At 42.9% G+C, this 24,415-nt stretch overlaps 1 protein-coding gene across 2 annotated transcripts; it reads right to left on the bottom strand.

Annotated features, from left to right (window-relative positions):
* Positions 1-2,554: 2,554 nt before the first annotated feature.
* TRIB2 (tribbles pseudokinase 2) lies at positions 2,555-23,917 on the bottom strand. 2 transcript variants are annotated; one of them, XM_027721940.2, is made up of 4 exons: positions 23,605-23,917; positions 22,024-22,442; positions 17,744-18,036; positions 2,555-4,907 (listed from the first exon to the last, which is right to left on the bottom strand). In XM_027721940.2, the coding sequence occupies exons 2-4, from the start codon at positions 22,291-22,293 to the stop codon at positions 4,439-4,441; spliced, it is 1,032 nt and encodes a 343-aa protein (XP_027577741.1). In that variant the 5' UTR covers positions 22,294-22,442; positions 23,605-23,917; the 3' UTR covers positions 2,555-4,438. The 2 variants fall into 2 exon arrangements, with proteins under 2 accessions (XP_027577741.1, XP_027577731.1); XM_027721930.2 differs by lacking the exon at positions 23,605-23,917 and adding an exon at positions 23,337-23,404.
* Positions 23,918-24,415: the final 498 nt, after the last annotated feature.

The following is a 24,415-nucleotide window of genomic DNA, read 5'->3' as shown; positions in this document are numbered from 1 at the left end:
ATACGGTCTAGAGTTTCACACTTTTACAGAGGCCTCTGGCGAGGCATCTCCAGAGAATCAAAATTTCAAGCTAATACTATAAATTTGCTTAGTTCAGAAATCAAAAAAAGCCAAAATGGAGGCACAGAAACTGGTACTGAGAATGTAACTATCAAGAACATTGGTAAAAGCAAATGTCAGTCTCAGAACTAGCCTGATTTAAGTTTGGTTTGGGGTTTTTGGTTCTTTTTAAGAAATTTTCCTCAGCTGTTTTTCCTGGTTCAGGGGAATTACACCACATTACAGGTCATTTATACTCTGTTTTACTTACACTTTGATTTCAATTTGTCTCATCATGTTACCAATTTTCAACATTTGCTTCTACTGAAAGAACAGGACAGTTACAAGCTAGTTAAGTTGCTAGCTAGACTGTCACTTATTAACTTATTAAGTTTTTCATAGAAACCTTAGCCAAAACTTTAAGAATAAAGAAGTGAACATTACTAATTCTTTTGGTATTCATTATGCTATTAGTCACAGAGCTCACTCATACATTTCCAAATTTCAACACAATCATTTCAGGATGAAGAGTATTATTTTTTTCCCCTTCTTAATAATTTTTCCTTGGCATCACTTCATATCCTTCCTCTCTGACTACCAGGAAGGTGCAGTTTGGGGGTTTTAGGGGCTTGAGTTGGGCTTTTGTCTTTTTCTTTTCAGAAACACAAGTTTACCAGGGTTATTTCATCTACAAGATAATGCATTTTTAACTGATTTGTTTACCTCCATAACACGTGCACACCTCAGTGAGGCTAAGGGATCAGGTTATATGACATCATGGTGCCAAAGGAATAATTGTCACTTGTTTGTGCAGTCCTGAAGAAAAGCCTGTAGCTTGAAATCACACACAATGCTGTAATGACAAAAATATATAGGAATAGAATATAGTTGTAGTTAAAAAAAAAACAAAATTTTTTTTTCTTTTCTTTTTTTTCATTTGGGAGGGGTACAGAGGGGGTAGAGGGCCTCTGCTCCCTAAGTCTGCCATTGGGTCATATTCTGTGAAATGGTTTTGTTTGTAGACATGACTTTTCACCCTGCATAGTTGTGAGATGACCATCCTTTTCCCCAGGTCCAAGAGGCAACTAAAAAAAAATCCTGCATCCCACTGCAACTGCTCCCCAAATCAAGGGTTGAGCAGCACTAAGAAAGCTGTCTTGAGGCACTTCTGCAGCAAGCAGTGCTATACCTGTACTAGACTAGCAGTGCCCGTAAAATAAAACGAAGAGCCAGAAATCAGCTGTTTGAATCACAAATCCCCCTCTTGGGTTTCACTTTAGGGACAAGGAAGCTCCAAAAACAAGACATCCCTTCAGCATTTTATAAAGCTGACTTCAGCTGCCAAAGGATTCCTCTGCAGCAACACTGAGAAAGCTTTAGCCTCAAGTAAAAAATTCACTGCAAACGAGCAATCATTAGTCAGCTGCATTTTTCATATAATTACTGGCAGTGAAAAATCAAGCATGCAGGTTGCTGGAAAATAAGGTCTAACTACTTCCACCCAAACAGAGCAGAAGCTGTTCACATAAGTTTTAGTGGGGGAGAGGGAAATCCTCAGCACTCCCCTTCTCTCTATGACTGATTACAATCTGCTTTTTTCTTTAAAGCACATTTATTGTGGGAGTTTGATTTGAAAGAATTTCAAGTAATTTAAACTTTGGCTGCAGGCATACAGATCATTTAAAAACTGATCTTCAAGTGTTTCTACATGTTAATAACATTTCTGTTGGTGGTATAATCAACCTACCAACTCAATTATCAATACATTGAATCACCTAGGATGAAATCACATAGCACAAAGTTAGCCAGACTGACAGTAAACGCTGTGTTAGCAGTTTTGGTGCAATACTCTTGCAGGGGGGACGTTCAGGGGTCTAGGGTTTCTTTAGGGGTAATTGTCAGCCACCCTTAGATTTTTCAAACTATAAAAGTGCTGAAAACAGCCTGCACAGTGGTTCAAATCAAAGCACAGTTCAAATTGTCTTTTCTTAATGGATCAGAATTCATCTGTCCTGCCTCATATTCACAAAGCACATTATTACCCCGCATGCACTTACAGGTGATGTCACTATCGGCATCTTTTAACTGTTATTGAAGATGAGTGACGGAAACACAATCTGACCTTAAATTAAAGACAGAAAATCAGGAGGTGCTAATTCAGATCCATCCTTTCTGGAATTGAGGTGCAAAAGCAAGATGTACATACCTCTGGGATTTTGAAAAGTGCAAGTGCCAGTTCGCTCCATTTTGGTATCTGTTCGCTGGCCAAAGAGCCTCCCACCGCCAAAGTTCTCATCGCATTTCAATACCCTTCTTGAAAAGGTAACTGGGCTTGGGACAAGCCAAAATAAAATAAAATAAAGGCCAGTTTTATTCATAGCAAATGGTAAAATTTTTGATGAAAAGGCTTACAGTGTTACCTTGTAAATCTAAGTGCTAAGCTTGCTCAGATCACGTGACTGGCAAGAACTTGTCAGCAACCATCTGAGTGTAAGAACATCGTTCACCGCTGATGTTTAGTTAAATATGCACAATTTTATTTATTGAAGAGATTAGGACAAAAACATTAAACCAAATACATGACAAAGCACCAGAGGCAGTAAAACCCCACCATGCACATCACCAATCTTTCCTCCTATAAGGTACTTACAAAGTAAAAAAAAGTCCTTCTTGACACAGCACCATCTTCAGAGTGTAAAAACATTACTCCTTTATATTCTTAGTTACCAAAATAGAACCAAGGCAGGTCAGCTGCAGCTAGCTTTGTCTCTTGATAAAGAACTGTGAAACATCCTCTTGAGAGTGGGACCATAACTTTCCTGCAAGGCAGGCAAATAGCATCCATACGTCAAATGCCAAGTAGCTGTACGCACATGCCACATACTATAATTAAGCACAAATTCAAGTAACATTTACATACTACAGAGTCCACATGTACCTACCCAAAAAACATGACCACTTCACAAAACGTATACAGGCAGTAATATCAGAACAACTGAGGTACTGGAAACACAAATATTTATGCCAAGAGATTTCAGTATCATACAGCAATATAAAAGCAGTAATAAAAACATTTGCCAGTCTAAATCAAATAAAGCTATCTAGAAAAAAAAAAAAAAAGAAGCTAAATAAAAAGTTATTTAGGGACAGAAATACCTGAACAGAAAAGAAGTGTGTTAACTACAGCATGTAACATGTCATCCCAAGTCAACCCGTAATTGAAGTACTGGCTTAATACATCACTACTGTGACATTTTCTTCAATAAATAGTATAAGTCTTGACAATACAAAAGGTGCATATTACTGTGTATGTTTCAAGAGGAATATCTGTAATATAAATGTTCAGCTTATTAATACCCTCTTATTTCTTAGTCTGGACATAAACAAAAATCAAAACCAAACAATTCTTTTCCAAAGTTGAAAGGAATTCAAAGAAAAAACCCACAATACTCTTCTTCAATAATAAAGAGCCCTCTATTTACATGTGGGCCAGTCAGGAAACAAGAGATTGGTTCTCAAAGACACGGTTAAGGGCTTTCTGCCCTCTCTAGTCATACACGTGCAGCATGGCAGATATGGAAGCCAGTATCTCATATCTTTAAAAAAAAAAAAATTATACAGTTTTCTTCTTCCCCCCCCCATTATAGCAGTAATGCATCTGGAAGTTCGAGTTATAATAGCTTCCTGCAACAAACCATTTGACACAAAACAGAACAGCCTGTTAAATGACAGTAACTTCCCCTTAAGGGAACAAAGCATTAAAATGTCATTTCCTGACAAGAATATTAAGTAGTTTATTTAGAAGAAATGAGTTGAAAATAGCTATCAAGAGACATGAACTGAAATTTTGTTTGTTTTTAGCACCCACTTTTCATGTCCGTCTTTGTGCACCTAATTTTTTTCTTATATTAATCCCATTAATTATTAGACATCTGATTAAAAAAAAATGTTAGCCAATTGTACTTTCCCTGAATAATGGCTGAAGTTAAATATCTAACAGTGCGATGCCAAGATGTGAGCTGAGGCAAAAAAGTTTCTATTTGTCGTGAGTTACCACTGTTTTTAATGGAACAGAAACAGGAGTGATACAGCTGCACCAAAATTGGCATGTGCAGTCTCCTTGGCTCCAAAAAGGTGAGAAGCTACAATTGCTCCATGCTGCCTTTTCTCCTCCAAATCAATCTAACCTGATAGCAAGCTCCCCCCGCCCCCCCAATCTGTCCCCATGCTACATTTGTTATATTAGCTCCTTGTGGAGGTTCCTTCTCAACCCAAGGACCTCTGAGTGTCTTTTGCTACCAAGCTAGGCTGATGCAGGATGTGATTTAATGCGGTCAGGAAGGGCTCCTTCATGTGTCCATCTCCAGGTTGTGTACCTTCTGAACACCAGTCTTTGTGCTCAGTTAAAGAATGGGTCCAAGTCTTCTTCCATGTTGACATCAGGCACCAGTTGATCTGATACTTCCTTAGCACCATATCCTGAATTTGATACATTAAAATCTGTAGAAAACCACGGATGGTCCAGAATTTCCTGTGAAGTCAGCCTTTCTGATGGCTCCCGACGCAGTATGCTACGTATGAGGCATTTTGCCTTGGGGGATAGAGTTTCTGGAATGTTAAACTGCCCACGACGGATCTTGCTGAAGAGGGAACTAGGCTCAATGTCATGGAAAGGATAGCGTCCAACTAGCATGGTATAAAGCATGACACCTAGACTCCATACGTCCGCTGCTTTGCCAGAGTAGCTGCCATTTGTGTTCAAGATCTCTGGACTCACATAGGCTGGGCATCCATGCTTATCAGAAAGAGAGTCATCATTTCCTCTTAAAATATAAGCATCTTCTAGGCTTTCCAATTTCACTCTAGTCCTGCGGGCAAAAAGAAAACCAAACCATCAAGGTAAGCAAACACCAAACACAAATTCCTGGCTGTTGCAATTACATGGTTACAATAGTCATATTCTACAAAATTCAACAACCACAGAAGTGAATCAGTTTAAAATCCCACTCGCAGCAGTTGTTACAAATAATTGATACCATCTCTTCCATACTGGTTAGAGATATTAGAGACATATAGGTAATACTGCCACACATACAGGTACAAGATTTCAAATACATTTATGTCCAGTAAACTCATTAACAACGTCTTAAGAAGATGAAAGGAACTGCCGTATTCATGCCTTTGGTTAATTTTAAATAGATGTGATTTCCAAAAGGAGATAGAAACCTTAAGACTTCTTCTGTGTTGGCTGCACTCTAATGCACCCATGCAGGAGTCATGCCCAAATACAAAACCAGCCCTAACTACACAGGATTATTTTGATACCTTCATGCTGGCAAACTGCTCCCTGCACCTGTAATTCCACAAGGTTTAACAGGAATAAAATGGTCACTCTGACCCTAAATGATACCTCTAACCAATCAACATTTTTCTTTATCTCAGCATTAAGGAACAGCAATTTTAACAGATTACAGTCTCCCCAAAGAGACCTCTGGGCAAAGGGAGATCAGGTGACCTGAACGCTGCCAAGACTAACAGCAACCTTATCTATCCAGCCAAATCAGAAGAGCTCCTCATGTTGGAATGAACAGAGAAGCTAGCAGAGGACTTGCAAGGAGATGACAGGCATGCCTTATCTAGATGTCAAACTGCTGCCTGCAAAGCACTGTGAACTCGTCATTGTGCTGCAGTAATTATCTCTGCAAGACAATTTTCTTCCCTTATGGATATCTCACAGCAGCAGAAAAAGTGATGCAGAGCTGCTTGTCATAGCACTAGATGAACATAACCTTTCTTTCCTTTCAATTCTCACTGCTGGGGTCTCCATCTATACTTAAAAATCTGTCCCCGTTGGAGGCATCCAAAGGATTACCAATTACCCTTTAGACTATTTGCTAGCAGTGGATGGTTTTGAGAACAGAATCACTACAATGCAACAGGGCTTGTCCAGTGCCTCTGGATGGCAGAGTGACCTAAGAGCAGTGCAGGCTTTCTTTTCAATAACTTGGAATTGCAACTCAACTTTGGGTATTACTGTCCTCATCCCTCAACCCCACTGGTCTGTTACAATCAGCCTTAGCCCTGTGTCATGGCCATGTTTCCATACCACAGACATTCACAGGCAAGGACTGAACTTCATTCCAGAAAGCACAACTCGTGTCTCTTGACTAAAGCACATCATTTAACTGGCACTAAAACAAACAAGGAGAGCCCTGTTTCTTAAATGTTCACTGAAGACAAGATTGCTTAGACTTGAGCTCCAAAAGACATCTCAGCCAGCTTTGCCTTAGAGCTTTGCCCTGTTCCAGGGCAGCTCAGCCCTATCTTCTTTGAACCAACAGAAAAGCATTTTACTTCATGGAGTACTCCAGAGGCAACTGTGCCATAAACTCTCATAATGACACTTGGACCTTTTCAACAGCTAGAGACGTTTACTAGCAGAGGTGAAAGCCCCTCTGGCAACATGCCCCAAATGAGGAGTCATTAATACAAAATTCAGAATACCTGGCTCCCAAGCACAGTGTGTCAGGGCAGTGTTTGCTCCTCCAGTTCGATGCTGATGGGCTTTGCTCAACACACCTGCTTCCTCATTAATTACCTACTGCCAGTCTAACAGCACTTCTGGCCGTGGACAATCCCCTCATTAGCACTCAAACAATACTTTACAGGAGCAATGCCTCACACAGGAAGCTGGCTGCAAGGAGAATCTTAACTACAATTACCAAGACCACAGCAATTTCCCTCTGTACAGAGCTCAGAGGGTCCACAACAGGAGACTGACTAGAGAAGAGTCCTTTCAGGATGCTCAGCTTCGACATGTTCCTGCACCTGCACAGCATAGGGAGAGCAGCAAGGAGAAACGCCCAAAGGAAAAAAACATGCCAAGGAGGGCAGAGAACAGAGAGGAGGAAATGAAAGGGAAGACAGGGACATGAGCTGTGGTTCCACTTGCATTGCCCACCTCAGTTTTTCCATAGAAAAGCATGTGTAGCAATAAAACAGTGAGGCCAGCTACTCAAACATGCATTAAGTCACTGAACTGCCAGACAGGAAAGCATCAACTCACTCCTGCTAACTAACAGAAGCAGAACACACACAGGGAGCAGGGCAGAGCACGCTATTTATAAACAACTTCCAAGAGGGAGTTCACCCCCACACACACTTGCTCCTCTGCCATTCCCATGTCAACAGCGCAGGGAAATGCTGTTTACTTTCCTATCCTGTTTTACATTTCTGGGAGTTGCCAAAGAATTTAGAAAAACAGTTCAATGAGAAGCTTTTATATTATATAAAATTATAGGAATTCCCTAATCTCTCATTTTTTACAATGGACATGGTACAGAACCACAGAGAGCAGATTGTAAGGTGTGTCAAAAAATTCATCTTTTCTCCGAGAGGAGAAATAATTTGTTGATAATAAAAAAGAAGCAGCACACAAAAGCCATAGCCTCATCTTGCTTTCCTTGCAAGGTGCTGCAGCCTCCACGCATGCTACAGCAGGTTTTGTTTAAGCAAGCAAATGGAACAACAGCTGGCCGTTATCTGCCTGCTCCTCAGTAAGCTGTAGCCAAATGAAGAAAATACTCAAACCAGGTTTTTCATCCTGCCAAGCTGACAGGCTTTGAGGAAACAAAAGGTCTCAAATTAAACAAAAACAAAACCTTCACTCCTCATCCTCAGACCCCAAACCCTCACCCAGAAACACCCTTGTGCGTAAGGTGAAAGTGGTGAAATGGCTCCTCTGCAACCAGCACAAGTACGGCACTGAGCACGCATCTCCCTCACAAACTGCAGGGCCTGCATCTCCTGAGCACATAATGCCAAGTGCACGGCATCAGTGTGACTTTCTCCCTTCCCAATTACACCCAGAAGCAACTCGGGTATCCAGAGTTTCATTTGTAAGGTCCAGTGTCTTTGCATTAGGTTTGCCATCCTTACAGCAAGGAGAGCACAGGAGTACGGGAAGTGCCGGCCGGCACCGTGGCTCGCCAGCTTGGCACAGCTGGTAACTGAAAGCACTCCCAAGATGGTTCTGACAAGGGCCGTGGCTCATCTCTGCCAGCACCCCTCACCACCAGCCAGCACTGCAACTCCAGCCCATTTTCCCCTTTTTCACCAGCGACAGACAACTTCACCCACTTCAGCCTCGCATGAGGAACACTCTGTACGGTACTACAACTGGGCATCGTGCAGGTGTAAATGGCAAGGCTCACCACCCTCTTAACACTCATTTCACATTTTTTCAGGCAATCAAAAAGGAGCAGCCTGGTTCAGGAGCTGCTACTTCCCACTGTGCAGCACCCATCTCTGTGAGAAACAGCTTCCAGCTCTGGCTGGCCTTCCCTTCCTCCACACTTCAAGTATTACCTAAAAGAGCTGTTTTCTACAAGCCAGAGAGCTTTTTTTTTTTTTTCTTTTTAAGAACAGAGGGGGGAGCAGGGGGAGTGTGGAAGGGAATGGGAAAGAGGAGATTCTGAAGTCTAAATACACAGAAATGTAGAGACATGCTGAATGAGATGCAATCTCTCTCTCCCCCACATGCTCTCCCTCAGAGGAAGCACTGAAATCAAATACCCAGGGAAAAGAATAAAAGCCAACAACAACAAACAGACCCTGAAAACTGCAAGTAGATTCTGAGAATAAGAACCTCCACAGCAAAGGGTGCAGAGTGCATCCAATTGTAGATTAACCAGACAATGCTAAATTTGACATTTGCTAGGCAAGGGACAGACAAAACCAAACATGAAGATGTGAAATCACAATCACCTTTGAAGTGCCTCCCATCACAGCACAGAAAAAGGGCAAACAAAAATAATTCTTTTTTAAAGTGACTTCTCTAAAAAACCCTAATTCTCTAAATAATTAACTCGTATTAGTCAACTGAATGACCCCTACAAGAAAAAAGGTTTTCCAAAAGCACCAGCATTTGAGTCCGACAAACAGTTGCAACAAAATTAATCCCTTAAATTCAAATGTAAGCTACTGCTACAGCCGGATGAGAATCACTTTGTACACATACTGTAGGGCAACAAAGACTTCTGTCAAGGCTTACGTAATTATAGTACATAATTTCAAGTTTTAATGCAGACCCTGAATAAGCACTTGGAAAAAGAGCATTATGCATCTATCAGATCATTGATAAAACACTGCATTAGTCTAATGCATTAAAAAAAAATACAACCCTGAATCATGGCTATTTAAAAAGGGGAAGCTATTCTGCCTATGAATGCTTTCCCATTACTGGTGAATGAAACCACAGAAGTGCAATCAGAGGGCAGCAGCAGCACTCGGACGGGAAATGCGTCTTTGTCCCCATAGAAACCGTCAGGGAAACCCATGAAAAACAATACCACTCTGAGTTTCTTATCAATATGCCATTCATTACTTGACTGCATTCAGACTTTGCTCTTCAGTAATGTAACAAAACCTAATCAATTAAACATCTTCCAGAAGATTCTTCAATGTAATCTCCTGAGTTAGCACCATCTCTGGCTTTGTTGCGTGTCCTACACTTTTTTCCAACTGATTCACATTATTCCTCCCTGTAGAGCTTAGGGACTACTGGCAAACTGCTATCCTGCCTTTTGACACTGAAGCCAGGGCTGTAAGAACCCAGCATTCACACCTGGTCTCCAAAAGAAAACACAATTTCCATACCAAAATCAATGGAATTATTCAGAGGGCTCTAAGCTCATAAGACAAGAGAAAAAAAAATAAATCAGAAACATTAAAAGCAGAGATATCAACTGATAGTCTGAGTTTTTCAAAGGAAAATATCTCCACTGTACTGAATAGGCCATCAGTAGTAAAGGAGTCTGTGCCTGAATCAATGAAAGCAGTTGCTTCTAGTCTGTTCCCAAAGCCATCTGTATAAGAAATAACACCTGAACCACAGCTGAGCCACCGTAACCATTTTGGGAACACTAACTTGCAGACCAGACCCACAATTTTCACACAGCAAGACTCCCCATATGACAGCTGCGTTGGGAGGAGACTGAAGGAGCCATCCTACTATGGACACTCCCCGGTACACCATCCACTCAGGCTGGATCAAATAAGATGATCCAGATTTACAGATTCTATGCAGATTCCAGAGACCAAGAAACAACTGTCACCGCCACCTGAATTTCCATTTTATAATAATTGCAAGTAAAATATAAAATGGCAATTTCTAAAGGTGCCTCACAATATTTCCCCTACCCATAAAAACTGAAGGCATTCAAGTAGTGTTATCTCATATTTCAACATTACTCTGACTGAGGCCAGGAATGTCTTTCCCTAGGTAGAGGCACTCATGCCATTGACTGCCCAGTAGACCAGGGATTGCTCCTATGTGGCCAATAATTCACAAGTCATTTAATCAAGGTCAGTTGCTCACACCCCATCATAAAGATGAGAAGAGCATGAACACAATTACAGTCACAAGGAGAAAAAAAAAAAAAAAAGGAAGCTTGACATTGGAAACAGTTATCTTTTGCTACTTGATTTTTTTTTTTTAAACTAAGGGAATCTCTCCTAAATAATGCAGAAGTAGGCTGCCATCAGGGAACCAGTGAGACAGCAAAGGCAGCTAATGAAACCCCTAGCACATGATTTGCAGCTTGGTGTGAGGACTTGTTCTGAACTCAAAACTACCCATCTCCTCCAGGGGCAGCAAGGCTCACAGGATCGGCAGGGGGGTGTTATGCCATCAATTTAAATCCTGCTCCTTTCACCAAAAGATCCCTTTCCAATTCATAACAGCACAGAGCATAAGAGTTCACCACACAACATCCTACACAATTTCAGGGAAGAAAAAAAACCAAACGCTGCACAAAGGCTGTCAGACAAACAGTCTCTTGCATAATGAAACAGGCTCAAGGATATGTTTCGAAAGACAACAGGGACTTGCAGGCAGCACAGGTTTACAGGATGAACCTTGTTCCTAAGGGAAGATTCCTTCACTGGTACTTCCACAGAATGAGGAAGCCTCTAAAAATTACATCTTCCCCACCCTTCCTCCACAGGGATGCTATCAGCACACTCAGTCCTGCCCGCACCCCCTTCCTGACATGCAGTACCCAGCAACTTAGAGCTTTTAACTTGTTCTTTTTTTTTTCTTTTGTGTTTTTGTTTTGTTTTGTTTTTTCCTACAGAATTCCACTTAAAAATACTCTGACGCACCTCCAGGAAGAGCTGGTGCCCTCAAAGACCTCAGCTTTATAACACTCAAATAGGATTGCTGGGAACAGCCTGTCCTGTATGCCACATACTGCATTTCTTTCATGTCATTATTGCCTAAGGAGAAAACATGTTCCCCAGAAAGTAGGTAGGGTAGTGATTGCGTGTGTTGGGGTGCAGATTCTCAAATCCAACGGAGATCCTTCCACAGAGGGGCTTGGTTATAATATTCTGAGCAGTCCACTTTTTGATAAGCATCTGGCTCAGGGTAGCTACTTCACCACCTCACTGTTATCTTTTTAGATAGCACTGAAGATCAGAGCTTTAAAAGGCTATGCTGTTAACCATATGCTGCGTTCACCATCTTTTCTAGGTCTTTTCATATGACACATAATGAAGCTCCAAAGGGAGGGAAAGGAGACCACAATTTTATTTTGTTAACATAATCGAATGTTGTGAAAACAGCCCTGCACTTCCTGAGCCTGTGATGGGTGCTCAGCATCTCTAAGACAGAACCATGCCATTATTTCACAATCTTACCGAAAACCTTTTGCTTAGACGTCTGCAACCCTATCTCCAAGCAATTCACATCTACCAAAAAGCAGGTGCTTAAGATTAAATAAGTCCCAGGTTGGCTCCTGTTTACAATCTCCGCCTTTCCTCTCCTTCCCCAGTCTGAAGTAATCTCCCAGTGAGATAACAGCAGCAGAAGAATTTCCCTCTGACAATCCACTGCAGCCATGCCTAGCTGGGTTTCTGTCTCCCTTCCTCACCCCCAGCACAGACATCCTCAGTCTCCACTCATAAGTCAACATGGAGTACTTTGCACCAAGTCTATGGATGGAGGTTTTCAAATCTTCAAAATGACCAGCTCTTGAACCCGATTTGAGATGTCCTAAAACACATCTACTTCCAGGGACTACAAAGCACCTTTTATTAGAGAGATCAATTCTGTCATGGGCATCTCAGGACAGCATCCAACCATGACAGCCAACACGTAACAGCATTCAGTCTGAACTGAGACAGTGAAGAAGAAAAGACATGAAGAAGAAACTGAACCACATATCAAAGGATAGCACAGTCCAGGTGTAAAACCTCCTGCAAACTCTACCATTGGGTAAACCAGCAAAGGTTCTTTCCACTCATTGTCTCACTGAAGGGCCTTGAGCTGACTCAAGGTCCATTTGAGCTCAGTCCTCATCACAGAGCCAGCCAATTTTCCCTTTAATTTACAACCTTAGGTGCAACACTTAATCTCCATGACTATCTATGCCCTCAGGAGGAGAGTTAAGCACTAAACGGGGCTGGTGTGATGTTCAGCATCTGCAGACAGCCTACCTCTTGCATCCCTATGGGAAGGGCACTACACACCCAACAAATCCAAAATGCTCCCGGGAACATAGTGAGAAAACAGAGACTTAGTAATGAAACCACATAAAGGCAAAAGGGGGCATGAACCCTTCAGTGGAAAACAGTTGTGCAACCACTTCATCTTCTAGCCTAAGCTTGACAGCAGAGATTTGCTGCCTGTGAAGAAATTCGCCTTCCTCCCCATATTCTAAGAATAATAATTTCTGGTTTGAAATCTGACCTGTGACTCTCCACTGTTGGAGAAAGTGCACTCTTTGGTCCTGTGGCCCCATTCAGGGTAGTGCTTAAATGATAACACAGGTGAAGACTGTTTTTATTTCTAAATCTTCTGGTATTTAAAGAGCACTATTTTGTTTAATTTTCTTCTACTTTAGGACTCTCTTTCTAGGACTTAGACAAAGTGTTAGCTTACCTGTTCTTTATGGAATTGTGAGGAAAACAGCAAGTTCTAACACCACAGTGAAAAAGCTGCTGATCACATTACAACTTGACAAATGCTGGGGAGGAAACTTACTATTAACTGTAAGAAAATGAAAGGTCTTTGTGGAAAAAGGTTGATACATGCATTTGTATTTTTTGTGGGATCAGGTTTGTATCATGAGGATTGCAAACAACATAACTAGGTCACCTTAAAGCATCATCCACTCAAAGCTGAGAAATTCGAGAGAAAAAAGAAAAAATATTCTAGGAGAACCAAGTAAATATATTATGCTAACACAGGTTTCCTAAATTAGTGTACTGTAATGGCTGCATTCCCCTGGCACAGAGCAAAAAGTGTCAAATTGTATTTATTTTTATTGAATCCCACCTGCCTCATATTTACTCAAAGAATACAGGAAAATTACAATATCTCAATACCAAAATTATTTTAATTTTCCCTTCAACAAGTATGATGAATGTACAAGGTCTTTAAGCTTCAAATATTACGACAGCTAATATTTTAATATAATTAAAGGCTTAAAAACGCACTAAAGAAATTAATAATTCCCTGACAGCAGAAATGTTCTTGTATTAAGCAAACCACTGAAACAACCAACACTGAAATGCTTCATTTAATTCTGAGATCTTTGAGGTGGCTCTTTCTCAAAGCGTCTGCTATGTTTCAAACTGATGAGCTGCTTTATTAGCTATATACTGTGTATAGTGTTATTTTTAGCATAACCCAAAAAAACCTGCCCATTCTGCAACATCATTATGAGACACCAGCCAGGAGAAGGGGATAGTTGCTTTGCCCAAGGGCCTACTATGATGATAGGCTGTATAGGGAAAACAGCAAATACCATGCCATGAACACAGAAAAAATACTCCAAAGCAAGAGCCTCATAATATCAACACTGACCTGGCTTAATATCCAGGACAAAAAATAATTAACGTGACTGGAAGCAGAAAACACACAAGACCATATGTTTTATCATAGCTCATCTCCACTGTTTTGGATTCCAGTTTTATTTTGAAGTCTAAGGACACAATTTTTGAAGTATTCAAGTATCTTAGAGGTATTTTGGAAAGTCTGTTGAGACTCAGCATGGCAAGTCAGTGTTGTTTTCTATACCTTCAGTGTTCTGGAAGTCACTACGCTCATTTAATGGATGTGCTGCTGCTTCGTAACCCAGTCTTACAAAACATTTCCAGCCATGCTGTAATGTCTTAGAATTTCTGCTTCATCAAGATCAGCTGCAGGTTTATGGAATTTAGCTCTGAAATTTCAATACTACAAGACTGGCTATTTCACCTATAGTTTTCAAACGGATTCACAGACACATCTCCCTCTAAAAACCACAACCACCCAACCTTTTAATCAAAATAGAAAGCCCATGTAGCAACAGCGCACATCATTTTCATGGAATGCAATTTACCATATCTTAAAACTTCCTGCAGTTCAGGATTTAAAGAAGCTATAAATTATTTTGAAACACAGACAAATTGTTTCTGCTTCCACACTGGAATTTTGAATTTCATTTTAATTGCTGATGTACTTACACATGTGCAGTAGTGTAACACACTATCACAGTCCATCTTTGATTTAGTACATTAAAAGAATGTCACTAGTAAGACCAGGACCCTTACAAAATGCTCAGTGCTACCAGCCTCCAAAAATACTTTATTCCACCTTCTTACCTCCCAGTTCATTACCAACATCCCAAGGCACAGTGATTTGCAACATCCAAATAACATGCATTCTTAGCAGTGACATCAGTTGAAGCAAAGAGCACTCATGTTGCTGCTAGATCAGGAGACTGAATCTTTGCAAATTCCTGCTGTAATTTAGATAATAGGAATGGGGTAGAAAGAGTTTCAACACTGCATGCACCCACCTGAAAAACTCCAGGAGTTCTGTTTTTATACTGAACTACCAGGATATCATTAGAATCAATGGAAGGAGATGTACTAAGAAATGCTTTAATTGATTTTCTTTTTTAAACAAATGGAACTGCTTCCATATATCCCTCACATTCCCTCTGGCTCCTCCAGTCTGGCAGCTCTCAGCTAAGAGCAGACAAGTATCTTACAAAAAAAAAAAATAAAAGCAGCAAGTTTTCCATTCATGTGCTGCCTGCATGCTGGATTTCCCATCTTTTTTTCTACCAAAATAAAAGCTGTGAGAGTCTTCAAGACGAGAAAGCTTCAAAGTGGTAGGTACCTAAAGTGAAATGTAGAAAAATAGCCATGAAGAAACAGGAAAAGAATTACTAAGAAAGAACTCCACTGAAGAGCAGGCAACACACAGCAGCGGAGTTCACATACACTTCTCAAAACACCAAAGAGCAAGGGATGGTGCAGTAGCCATCCCCTAGGCACTGCTGAGGACAGCAGCTCCTGAAGGGCAGGCTCCTCGGCACACAGGCACTCTCACCAGCACCAGCAGCCTCAGGGAGACATGAGCTTGGAGGGGTGCAAGCAACACACAAACACCTCTGTGAACTCGGAAGGACCAGGGAGATTTTTCAGCCTAAATATAGCAGCAGATTGAAAGTGATGACTGATTACAGTCTGATGATCAGAGCATGTGAAAAAAGACAGTCACTGCTCTTTGGTTCTATTTCTATCTCACATTTCATCTGTGTTTATTTAGCAGAGAAAGGATTACAATACCTCTCTACTTACAAACCAACATTACATCCAGAAGAAAACCGCATTATGATTATCTTAAAAATAACTGGCAAGTCCTATTTGACCTTTAAAGCATATTATTGTATAATTAGAAGACAGTACTCAAAAGTGAGTAACTGTGTGATTTTGCAGAGGACAGTTACGTTAAAAACATTCATAAAGGCCAACACTGCTATTCTAGTACACATCACTTTTCTTGGGTGGCTGAAGGATTTGGCCCTATGCCTCATGTTGCATTCAGTTCCTAGTAAGCAGCAGGGTAGGAGCTCAACTGTATTCAGCACAGGCCCACGTCTGCTCCCACTGCACTGCTCTGAGCTCATGCCGCCTTCCCTTGGAGGAGCTTTTCCAAGTCCTGTTCTTCATGCAAAACCACACAAGTTTACATATATCCCCAGGAAAAAAAAAATCCACCATAACGTTAGGACGTTATCAGCTACAACAGAAAACAATTCCTCCCTCAACTGTTTTGTACAAGTTTCCTTCTTATCTTCATCAGAGGTGCTATAATGGTGCTTAATTATTAAACTGGGGAGTAAAAGTTGTGAAAATACAGTTTACATCTATCCACTCTGCATTTCGCTATGAATGGACATTAAGCTAGTTTCCTTTTAGGCTCTTTTATTTGAAAAGGATGAAAGGGCAATCATATATATCGGGTCTGCGGTAGAAAAATAAGAAATAGCTATTTGCTTTGCAGAGAATCATCTGAACTGAATTAAGGAATGAAAATGTCTTTTGTTTTTCAGTCCACAAATAGATTAAAAGGAGAAGTCTATTTTGCAAAACTCAGCTTGCAATAAAATTTAAGTAGAGAATATTTAAACCTGATAGATGGTTGCCATTTTTATATTAGGCCAGGAACTTCTCTTTCCTGAATTAATTATGTATTAGTTTTTTCTAATTTTTGGATCACAGACTTCCTGTGATTGTTAAAAACTTATCTGCTTTGGCTGTTGCCTATAACTTCCCCAAACAGCCCCAAATGGAATTAATATGCACTGATTATTTGTAACAAAGCTCTCCAGAACATCCATTTCATTCTGCAGCAATTTGAACAAGTTTTTGGACAATTTATAGATTTTAATTAATTCCCCATCCCCTACCAAGATATGAAGAACAAAGGCAGATTCTGCCCCCCATTTAGTTTCCTTTTTTTTTTTTTTTTTTGTAATGGTCATCTTACAATTTAATCTCTCTGTCAAAGTCTGACATTACTCTGTTTATTACTGATACTTTGTGTGGAAGTTGCAAGTAAATTTATCAATCAAAACAAAGAAAATGGGTAGCCACAAAGAAAGAGATGGTAAGTTCCACAGGTACAACAGTATAGCTATATATCCACACCAGAAATGGCACTTCAAGAATACACCCAGAGCATCCATTTCTTCTTTCCCTGTCTTCCCATACTCCTTCCCCAAATCATTTATACAGGAGGGTGTGCAGGGAGACATTTTTTATTAAAAAAAAAAAATAAAAAAAAATAGTTCCCCAAGTACCACAACAGCTGATACTGCAAACAAGCACCCAGCAAGGCAGTTTTTAGTCTTAGTATGATTACTGACCACATAATACTCTTAGAAGCAGCCTTCCAGCATGGAAAACAAGAAGCTGTCCTCAAAGCAGTCCTATTCTTCCTTTTCATGTCTCCTCACTGGAATGAGACATTTCAGTCCCTCATCCTCTTTAACATGCTGGATCTTATGCTCCTTTCCTCTTTTAACACCAGCAGCATTTATGATAGCTCAGCTCTTGCACCAGACATCCATTCAGAGCCTTCCTCCAGGAAACCTCTCCCCCTTAGGAATGAGGGTACTCCTTAAGTGGAGATGCAGAGGCCAAGCACTGATGCAAATATCAGTCTATACTTACTTTACTCCAAAACCTAAGCCAGAAGGTAAAATGGCACATCCATCCCATGATCAGGTTGCAAAGGAAATAAAGTGTACCACAAACTAATGGGACAGCGACAATGAAGGGCACAATGTCCTGCAGCTCTGAATATCTGACCTCAGGCACCCCCTGACAAGTTTACCTCCTGTAAACTAAGGGAGACTCTTACCTTTCTTCATCCTTGAAAATAAACTTTCGCAGCTTGAGATCTCGCAGTACCAGTCCACCATCATGGCAGTGTGCAACAGCGGAAGCTATTTGATAGAAGAGTTTGGCTGCCTCCTCTTCTTTAAGCTTCTTGCAGGTACGAACAAACGAATGCATGTCCCCATAGCTCCTTTCAAAGAACACATACGCTTTTGTCTCCCCAAGAATTATTTCAGTAATTTGGTTGATATTTTTATGTGCAGGCAGACAAAAACATGGTGCTAATAACTCCTGGTAGCAGCCAATATCAAACACCTGCAGAACAATGACAGTAAAGCCAGGGTTAGCAACATGAAGGACGGTAAAGTCATGGTACATCTAATTCTATTAACAGAACCATCTCTAAGTACAATTTAGGCTGCTGCTGAAACTGCACCGATGTAAACAGGATGTCACAAGCTCACGGTCCTGAGGACAAGACAAAACAGACTGTACAACCCCACAAAAAAGATACTCGTAACCTTGACAGGAAAGGCTAGTCTTCAAAACTGGTAGCAAGCATAGTTTCATCAGATAACAGATGATGAAATGAAGAATGTAATCTAAATTAAGCTGTGAAGATCAGTGGTGCATAAGGGCAGTACTCAGAAAGAAACATGTTCATCTTTTGTTTTCCATCCAAATAAACTCATAGAAAATACAGCCAGTAGCTTTGTACTGAGAGAAGCTGTCACATTAAATCCACCCTGATACACATGCCTGCCTCTCTTGATTTTATTAACCCATTAAAGCCTTAAGGATTTTCAGCTTTAAAGCACCATCTATTGCTATTCCTATTTACTTCCTGCCTTTCTTTCATCTCTGACAAACAGCAAAGTCACTTTCACTTTCCAAGTCTCAGTTCCACAATGGCTGTTTATAAGATCAGAAGGACAACCCGGGAAATAGCTCTGCCTGTTGGAGCGCAGTCAAACACCCTTCAAAAGGCAGAGACAAAACCACCCTGAACCCTCTGTATTTCAATCAAGTGCTCCATTAAAAGCAAAGTGTCCCTTTACTACTAAGTATGTTATCACTGATCTTCTGAATGAGCTGTAAGAATTAAAAAAGCTGCTGAGAAACCCAAATAAAAAGTTACTATAATCTAGTGATGACGAATGAACCAGTATTTGAGTCAATTGAGAAAAGACCACATTACAAGAAAATGAAAGACTTCATTGAGAGTAACAGAAGTCAGTGTGCTAAAAGAGACTATGAGCAAAGTATCGATAGGAGTGACTTTTATTTTTAATTATACCTGATCCAAAGGACTACAAAGCAAGGAATTAGCATTCTCACCAGCATAAAAATTCGATTAATATGTAACTTACTCGTGGGTGTTTTCTTACTTTGGTAAAAAGAATTTAAGGTAGTCATGTGTTCTTTGAACGGAACATAAAAATGAAGAACTGGTATAGTTCTCTAACCACTGTTTTAAACTGAAATTGGTTTTTCTCTTTCTGTATTCTCGCATTTGTGTACCAATACCAGGTATTTGTATCCTCTCCAAGAAGCAAATCTCTCCTTGCTTTCTCTAAAGCTTTAAAAAGCTTTCAAAACTGAGGGAAAGAGACACAGTTCAACCAAAATTTACCCAAAACTTCAAAACACGAGCCATTTAATGCTTCAGAGAACAATCCTAGCAAACTCCTTCCACAGTAAAGGACTCAAAACCCAGGAAACCAGGAACCTCACACATCTCCCCTCACCCCATACCTGTGCTGTTATACTCTGGCACAGGGAAAAATAGCCTTAAAGGCAGACTGCCAAACAGTCCCTGCACATTTTACTGGGGGAGGATTAGCACCGTGGCGTTCTGGTGACACGGTGCACCAGGGACGCAGAACCAGGGCAGAGAGGGGGTGTTGCTAAAATCCCTGGTGTGTAATTCATTCCAGAGGAGAATTCATTGACATTTGGATCTCAAAACTCGTAACTACTACATTGTAAGTAAATGGCTCTTCTACAAAGCAGCTGCTATAAAATAAAATTTAAGCAGGAACACTCATGCAGCTCAAACCCTCATGTGAAAAAAACTCTTTGCAGAATTCTCTGCTAACCAGATTATCCTGATGTAAATTAGTTACATTTTGTGTTTCTCAAACTATGTTAAATAAGTAGTTTTGGATATGTACCAGTACTGTGTTTGAAAGCGGGTAGACGGAAGCGCTATCATAGTGCTACAGTCTCGAATACCTTTTATAAAGGGCTTCTTTGTATCCCAGCCTTTAAGATCCCTGGCCTCAATTCAGAAAATGTCTAATAAGCTGCAGTTTGATTTAGTTCTCACTGGGAATTGGAAGTGAGAAGTTACCATTGTTTGGATGCCACAGAGCCTTGAAGCAAATAACGGCATCTGTACAGTCAGTGGGTGCAGCCAAATGCAAATTCTTGAGAATCATCAGTATGTGTCTGTTATCCAACGCAATGTTTCTGCAAGCAACCTCTAGGAGCATCTTCAATAAGATACCAGAGAGCAGGTCTCTGCCGGTAGGCTACTTGACAACTAGTTTTCACGATACTGCAGGCATTTTAAAGCATGCATTAAATTAAGCTCAGTTGAGGACTGACAACTACATGTTCACAAACTAGCAATTCAAGCTAAGATTGTATTTTTGGAGCACAGCTAGTAGTGCCTCGCACATACGGAAAAACTGATACTATTCAAATGTCAGGATCAGCTCAAAAACATACAGCTTAAAGGGAAGGGAAAAAAAATAACAGTCCACTCTTTCTGAGCTGCAGTTATGCTGTTCATACTGTTATCAAAACAGTGCCTTAATCCTGCAAACCAAACAGGAAACAAAGAAGCGCATAGCCCCCGCTTCACCACTTGCTATGCAAGTTCACCTAGAATTTCATGCAGAGCAGCAGCTTTGTGGGATCTGTTTATTTCATGAAAAGATGCCAACGTCCTAGAGAGCAGCACTGTACTACTGCATCAAGCTGGGCTTTCATTCTCGAAATTCTCATGTTCTGTTTCAGTTTAGTAACAAAGCATTCAGTTCAGCAGGCAATATTAGTCCTTTGCAAAGTAAAGGGCCTTTTTTTACCCTATATAATCACACAAAGTCCTACGTTGCCTTAACATCAGGTTTTATAACTCAATCAGTAAGCATATTTAAATTGCCCTCTGAACTCCAATCTTTACAAATAGCAAGCAGGAGCAATTATTTTCACTTCTCTGCTACAGGCTAGTCTATAACTTTTTATGAATCAAGTATGAGAAAGTATGAAACAATCAGCAATACTATTATTAATCCCTGGAACACTAATAAGCTATAATACATCTACTTTTCCACCCTGCAGTTAGTTTGACACTAGAAATTTGCCAAATAGCACAATTCTGTGTTTTGGGAACAATACAAACACTACAGCACGTGCAGCAAGGTTGCAATTTGCTACGTAGTTATAAAAACTACTACTGGGTACTGCCTCGGTTTGCTGGACAGAAGTCTGGCTCACTACAGACAATGGGAATCACAATTTGGGAACAAAGGATAACATTCCCTCAGCTTGAAAAGAGAAAAAACATCCCTCCACAGATGTGCGCGTATGTGGGTTTCTTTTTCCCACAGCTCACCTTTGAACAGCAGGAGCAAATTGGGAGGAGGCAGAGAAAAGCCAGTAGGCTACAAAGAGTGGGATAGCTATTTTGTCTGCACTTCTAAAAACCGTAGGTGTGCAGGTTTTATTCTTGTTGTGCAATGGGGGAGGATGCTGTTTGCAAACAACCTCCACCGTGAGAGAGCTCAGGCTGATTAATTAGATGTGGTTCTTCTTTTTTTTAAATCACTTTTAAGACAAAGCTGATAGCAATCTGCCCTTCGCCCCAAGCTTCTCCATCCTCTTCCATACCCCAACTCACAGAATCGGGGTCAGGAAAAAATCGAGGAAGCCAGCAGGTCGCAACACCTTAAAATTAGCTGGGGATTCCCTACTCCATTTTGAAAAGTGAGAGCGGAGAAGATGAGGCTTTCGCCTAATCTGAACTCACGTTAAAACCTATTTCAAAAACGGCTATTTCCAGAACAATATCCCCCGGGGCAGAAGGCAGACCTGGCTCTGGGCCACCGCTCTAACGTGGCTATTGTCTGGAGAGAGGGAAAAGTTACAGGATGCGCCTTTAATCCTGTCTCCCTGCCTTTTGTTTCTCCAATGTTCAATAACTGAGGTATACGGCCGTGCTCGCCCTCCTGAGAGATACGGGAAACCCACGCGCGACAGCGGCGAACCAGGGGGGAGAACAAGGAGAAGCATTACCTTGCAAACCAGCTCTTCGCCGCTGTGCAGATGTACGGCTCGGAAAACGTGGTCTCCCTCGAGAGGCTCCAACAATAAGTATTTCCCGATGCAAGAAACGCAATGCGACAAGTTCGGGGTCTCCGGCGGGCTCGGCGAGCCTAAATTCGGGCTAAAACTCTGGCTTGGTTCGATGGACCGTATGGACGAGAGCTCCTCAAAATCCTGGGTTTTATTCCGCGGTCTCCCATATCGTGCTATCGTGATAGGGGTTGACCTTTGTATGTTCATGAGTATGGAGAAGACCAGCCGAGACGCTGCACCGGAGCCCTGGCGTGGAGCGCGGTTCCTCGCTCGTCCAGCTGCGGCTGCCTTTGTGTGGCGGGGGGGGCGGGAGCGGGAGCGCGGCGGCGGCGGGCGACCAGCCTCAGCGCCGCGTCCTGGGCACAGGGAGAGAGCGCTCAGCCCGCGGCCCTTTGTTCCCGCCGCCGGCTGGGCGCGCAGCGGCGCGGAGCGGAGCAGGGCGGCGGCGGGGCAGCGGGGCCGGGCACCGGGGAGAAGAGGAAAGGGAAGGATAGAAGAGAAGGGGGCGGCGCGGGGCGGCGCGGCCGGGGCTCGGCGGCCGCCGCTCCCGCGGGTCGCGCAGCGCGGGCGGTAACAAAAGGTCGGTAGCGCGGTGCGCGCAGCGGGACCCTCCTTCCGCTCCCCTACGGCCCGGCAGCGCCGCGCTGCCGCGGCCCGGCTGTAGATGGCGCGGGAGCCTCGTCGCTGGCGCCGGGAGCGCTCCGAGAATGCCCCGCGAAACAGCGAGGGAGCATTTAACTTAGGGGCCGACAAAGGAGAAGGACCGCGGCGGGAGGCTCGGCTGAGCCGCACCGGCACCGGGGGGACCCGGCGGAGTGCGGGGCAGCGCGCACCGCCTCGCTTCGCTCCGCGCCGGCGGAAAGGAGCGTGCTGTCGCGACAGAACAAAAAGTGCAACGAGGGAATAGGAGAGCGCTCCCACGCTCCCCCTGCGCAGCGGATTTGTGAGCAGGGGCTCGCTGCCCTCGCCGCGTTCAATCGGGTTCACGCACAAAGAAAAGAAAAACCAGGGCGGCGAGAAGGGGCCGAGTTCTTACTCCAGGGGCCGGGTGGGCGATAGGCGAAAGCCCATGGGGGGCGCTCAGTTGGAGTCGCTTAAAAAAATAAATGCAGGGAGCAGATTTTGTTTTATTTTTTGTTTTCCGCTTTTGGGAGGGGGGGGTAGGACAAGGGGAGGAGGAGAGGGGTGGCCGCGCCGCTCCCCTCCACCGAGGCACCGTCTCCCCCCACGACGTATCGGTGACTACTTACGTGGCGGGGACGCTGGCTGCCTCCGTGCTCGCTGCCGGCCGCCGCACGCCCGCACGGTGCCCAGCGCGCAGCCCGACTGCCCCGCCGCCGCGCCCGCCCCGGCCCGGCCCGGCCCGGCCCCACCGCCCACCGCGCCGCGCCCCGCCCCGGCCGCCGCGCCCCGCCCCGCTGCCGCCCGCCGCGCTCGGGGTAAACAAGGTGAGACGTCCTTCCGCAGCCCCCCGAGCCCAGCCCGCCGGGTAAGGGCTTTCGGGGTGTGCGTGTGTACCGGGGTGTGCGTGTTCACCAGCGCTGTGATGCTGACTGCGGCTCCCCCGCTGACACAGCTCCGGCAGGTCCAGCCTCCTGAGGGATTGCTCTTGCGGTTGAGTCTGAGATGCTTTTGTTAATTTTAATGTCAAATAAATAAATAAATAGGAATAACGATAATGGTATAGTCGCCCCTAAAAGCAGAGTCCGCCGCGCCGCCGGGCTCGGGGCCGGTGCAGTGTCGCATGTGCGGGCCGGCTTTTTTTTCTCAATGAAGCAATCGGTTTTTTCCGGCCAGCGCCGGTCCCCGCGTAGTTAGAGGTTGTTTCCCGGTGCTGTCGGGTGGGAGGAGTTCTCCCGGCTCCAGACTTGTCTTAATCCGTCCCAAACTTAAAAGGGGGGGTGGAACGGGGTGATGGAGGACGAGTGGGAGACAAGGGGAAAACGTAAACCTTTTCACAGAAAAAGCCATGAATGAGGTCGGTTTGTCTCCGCCCAGCACCACTGCAGGCTGCTGGTTTGTTTTTTTTTTTTTTTTTTTTACTCTGTCCCCTTTTGTTTAAATAACAGGAGTTTGGATATATATTAAAGTTTGATGAGCGCCTCCCTGAACTCCTAACGAGCCTGACATTAATCCGTAGTTTTTCTATGGGTGTTGGTGGTTAATTCCTTTAAAGCAGCAACCGAAAAATAAAACCAAAAAACCCCAAACCCAACCCAAGCCAAATACTCACACCTCTTCCCCCCACTAAAAACAGAGAGAAAAAAAAAACCAAACAAACAAGACGGTAAGAAGAGAACAGGGCTGTGGGGAGATCACAGCTCTGTCC

The sequence above is a fragment of the Pipra filicauda genome, unplaced genomic scaffold (assembly GCF_003945595.2).
Source record: "Pipra filicauda isolate LSUMZ 115617 unplaced genomic scaffold, ASM394559v2 scaffold162_size1660881_pilon, whole genome shotgun sequence".
NCBI classification, from domain to species: domain Eukaryota; kingdom Metazoa; phylum Chordata; class Aves; order Passeriformes; family Pipridae; genus Pipra; species Pipra filicauda.
Note: the sequence above shows the minus strand (reverse complement) of the source record. Positions and strands in the feature narration are given on the sequence as shown.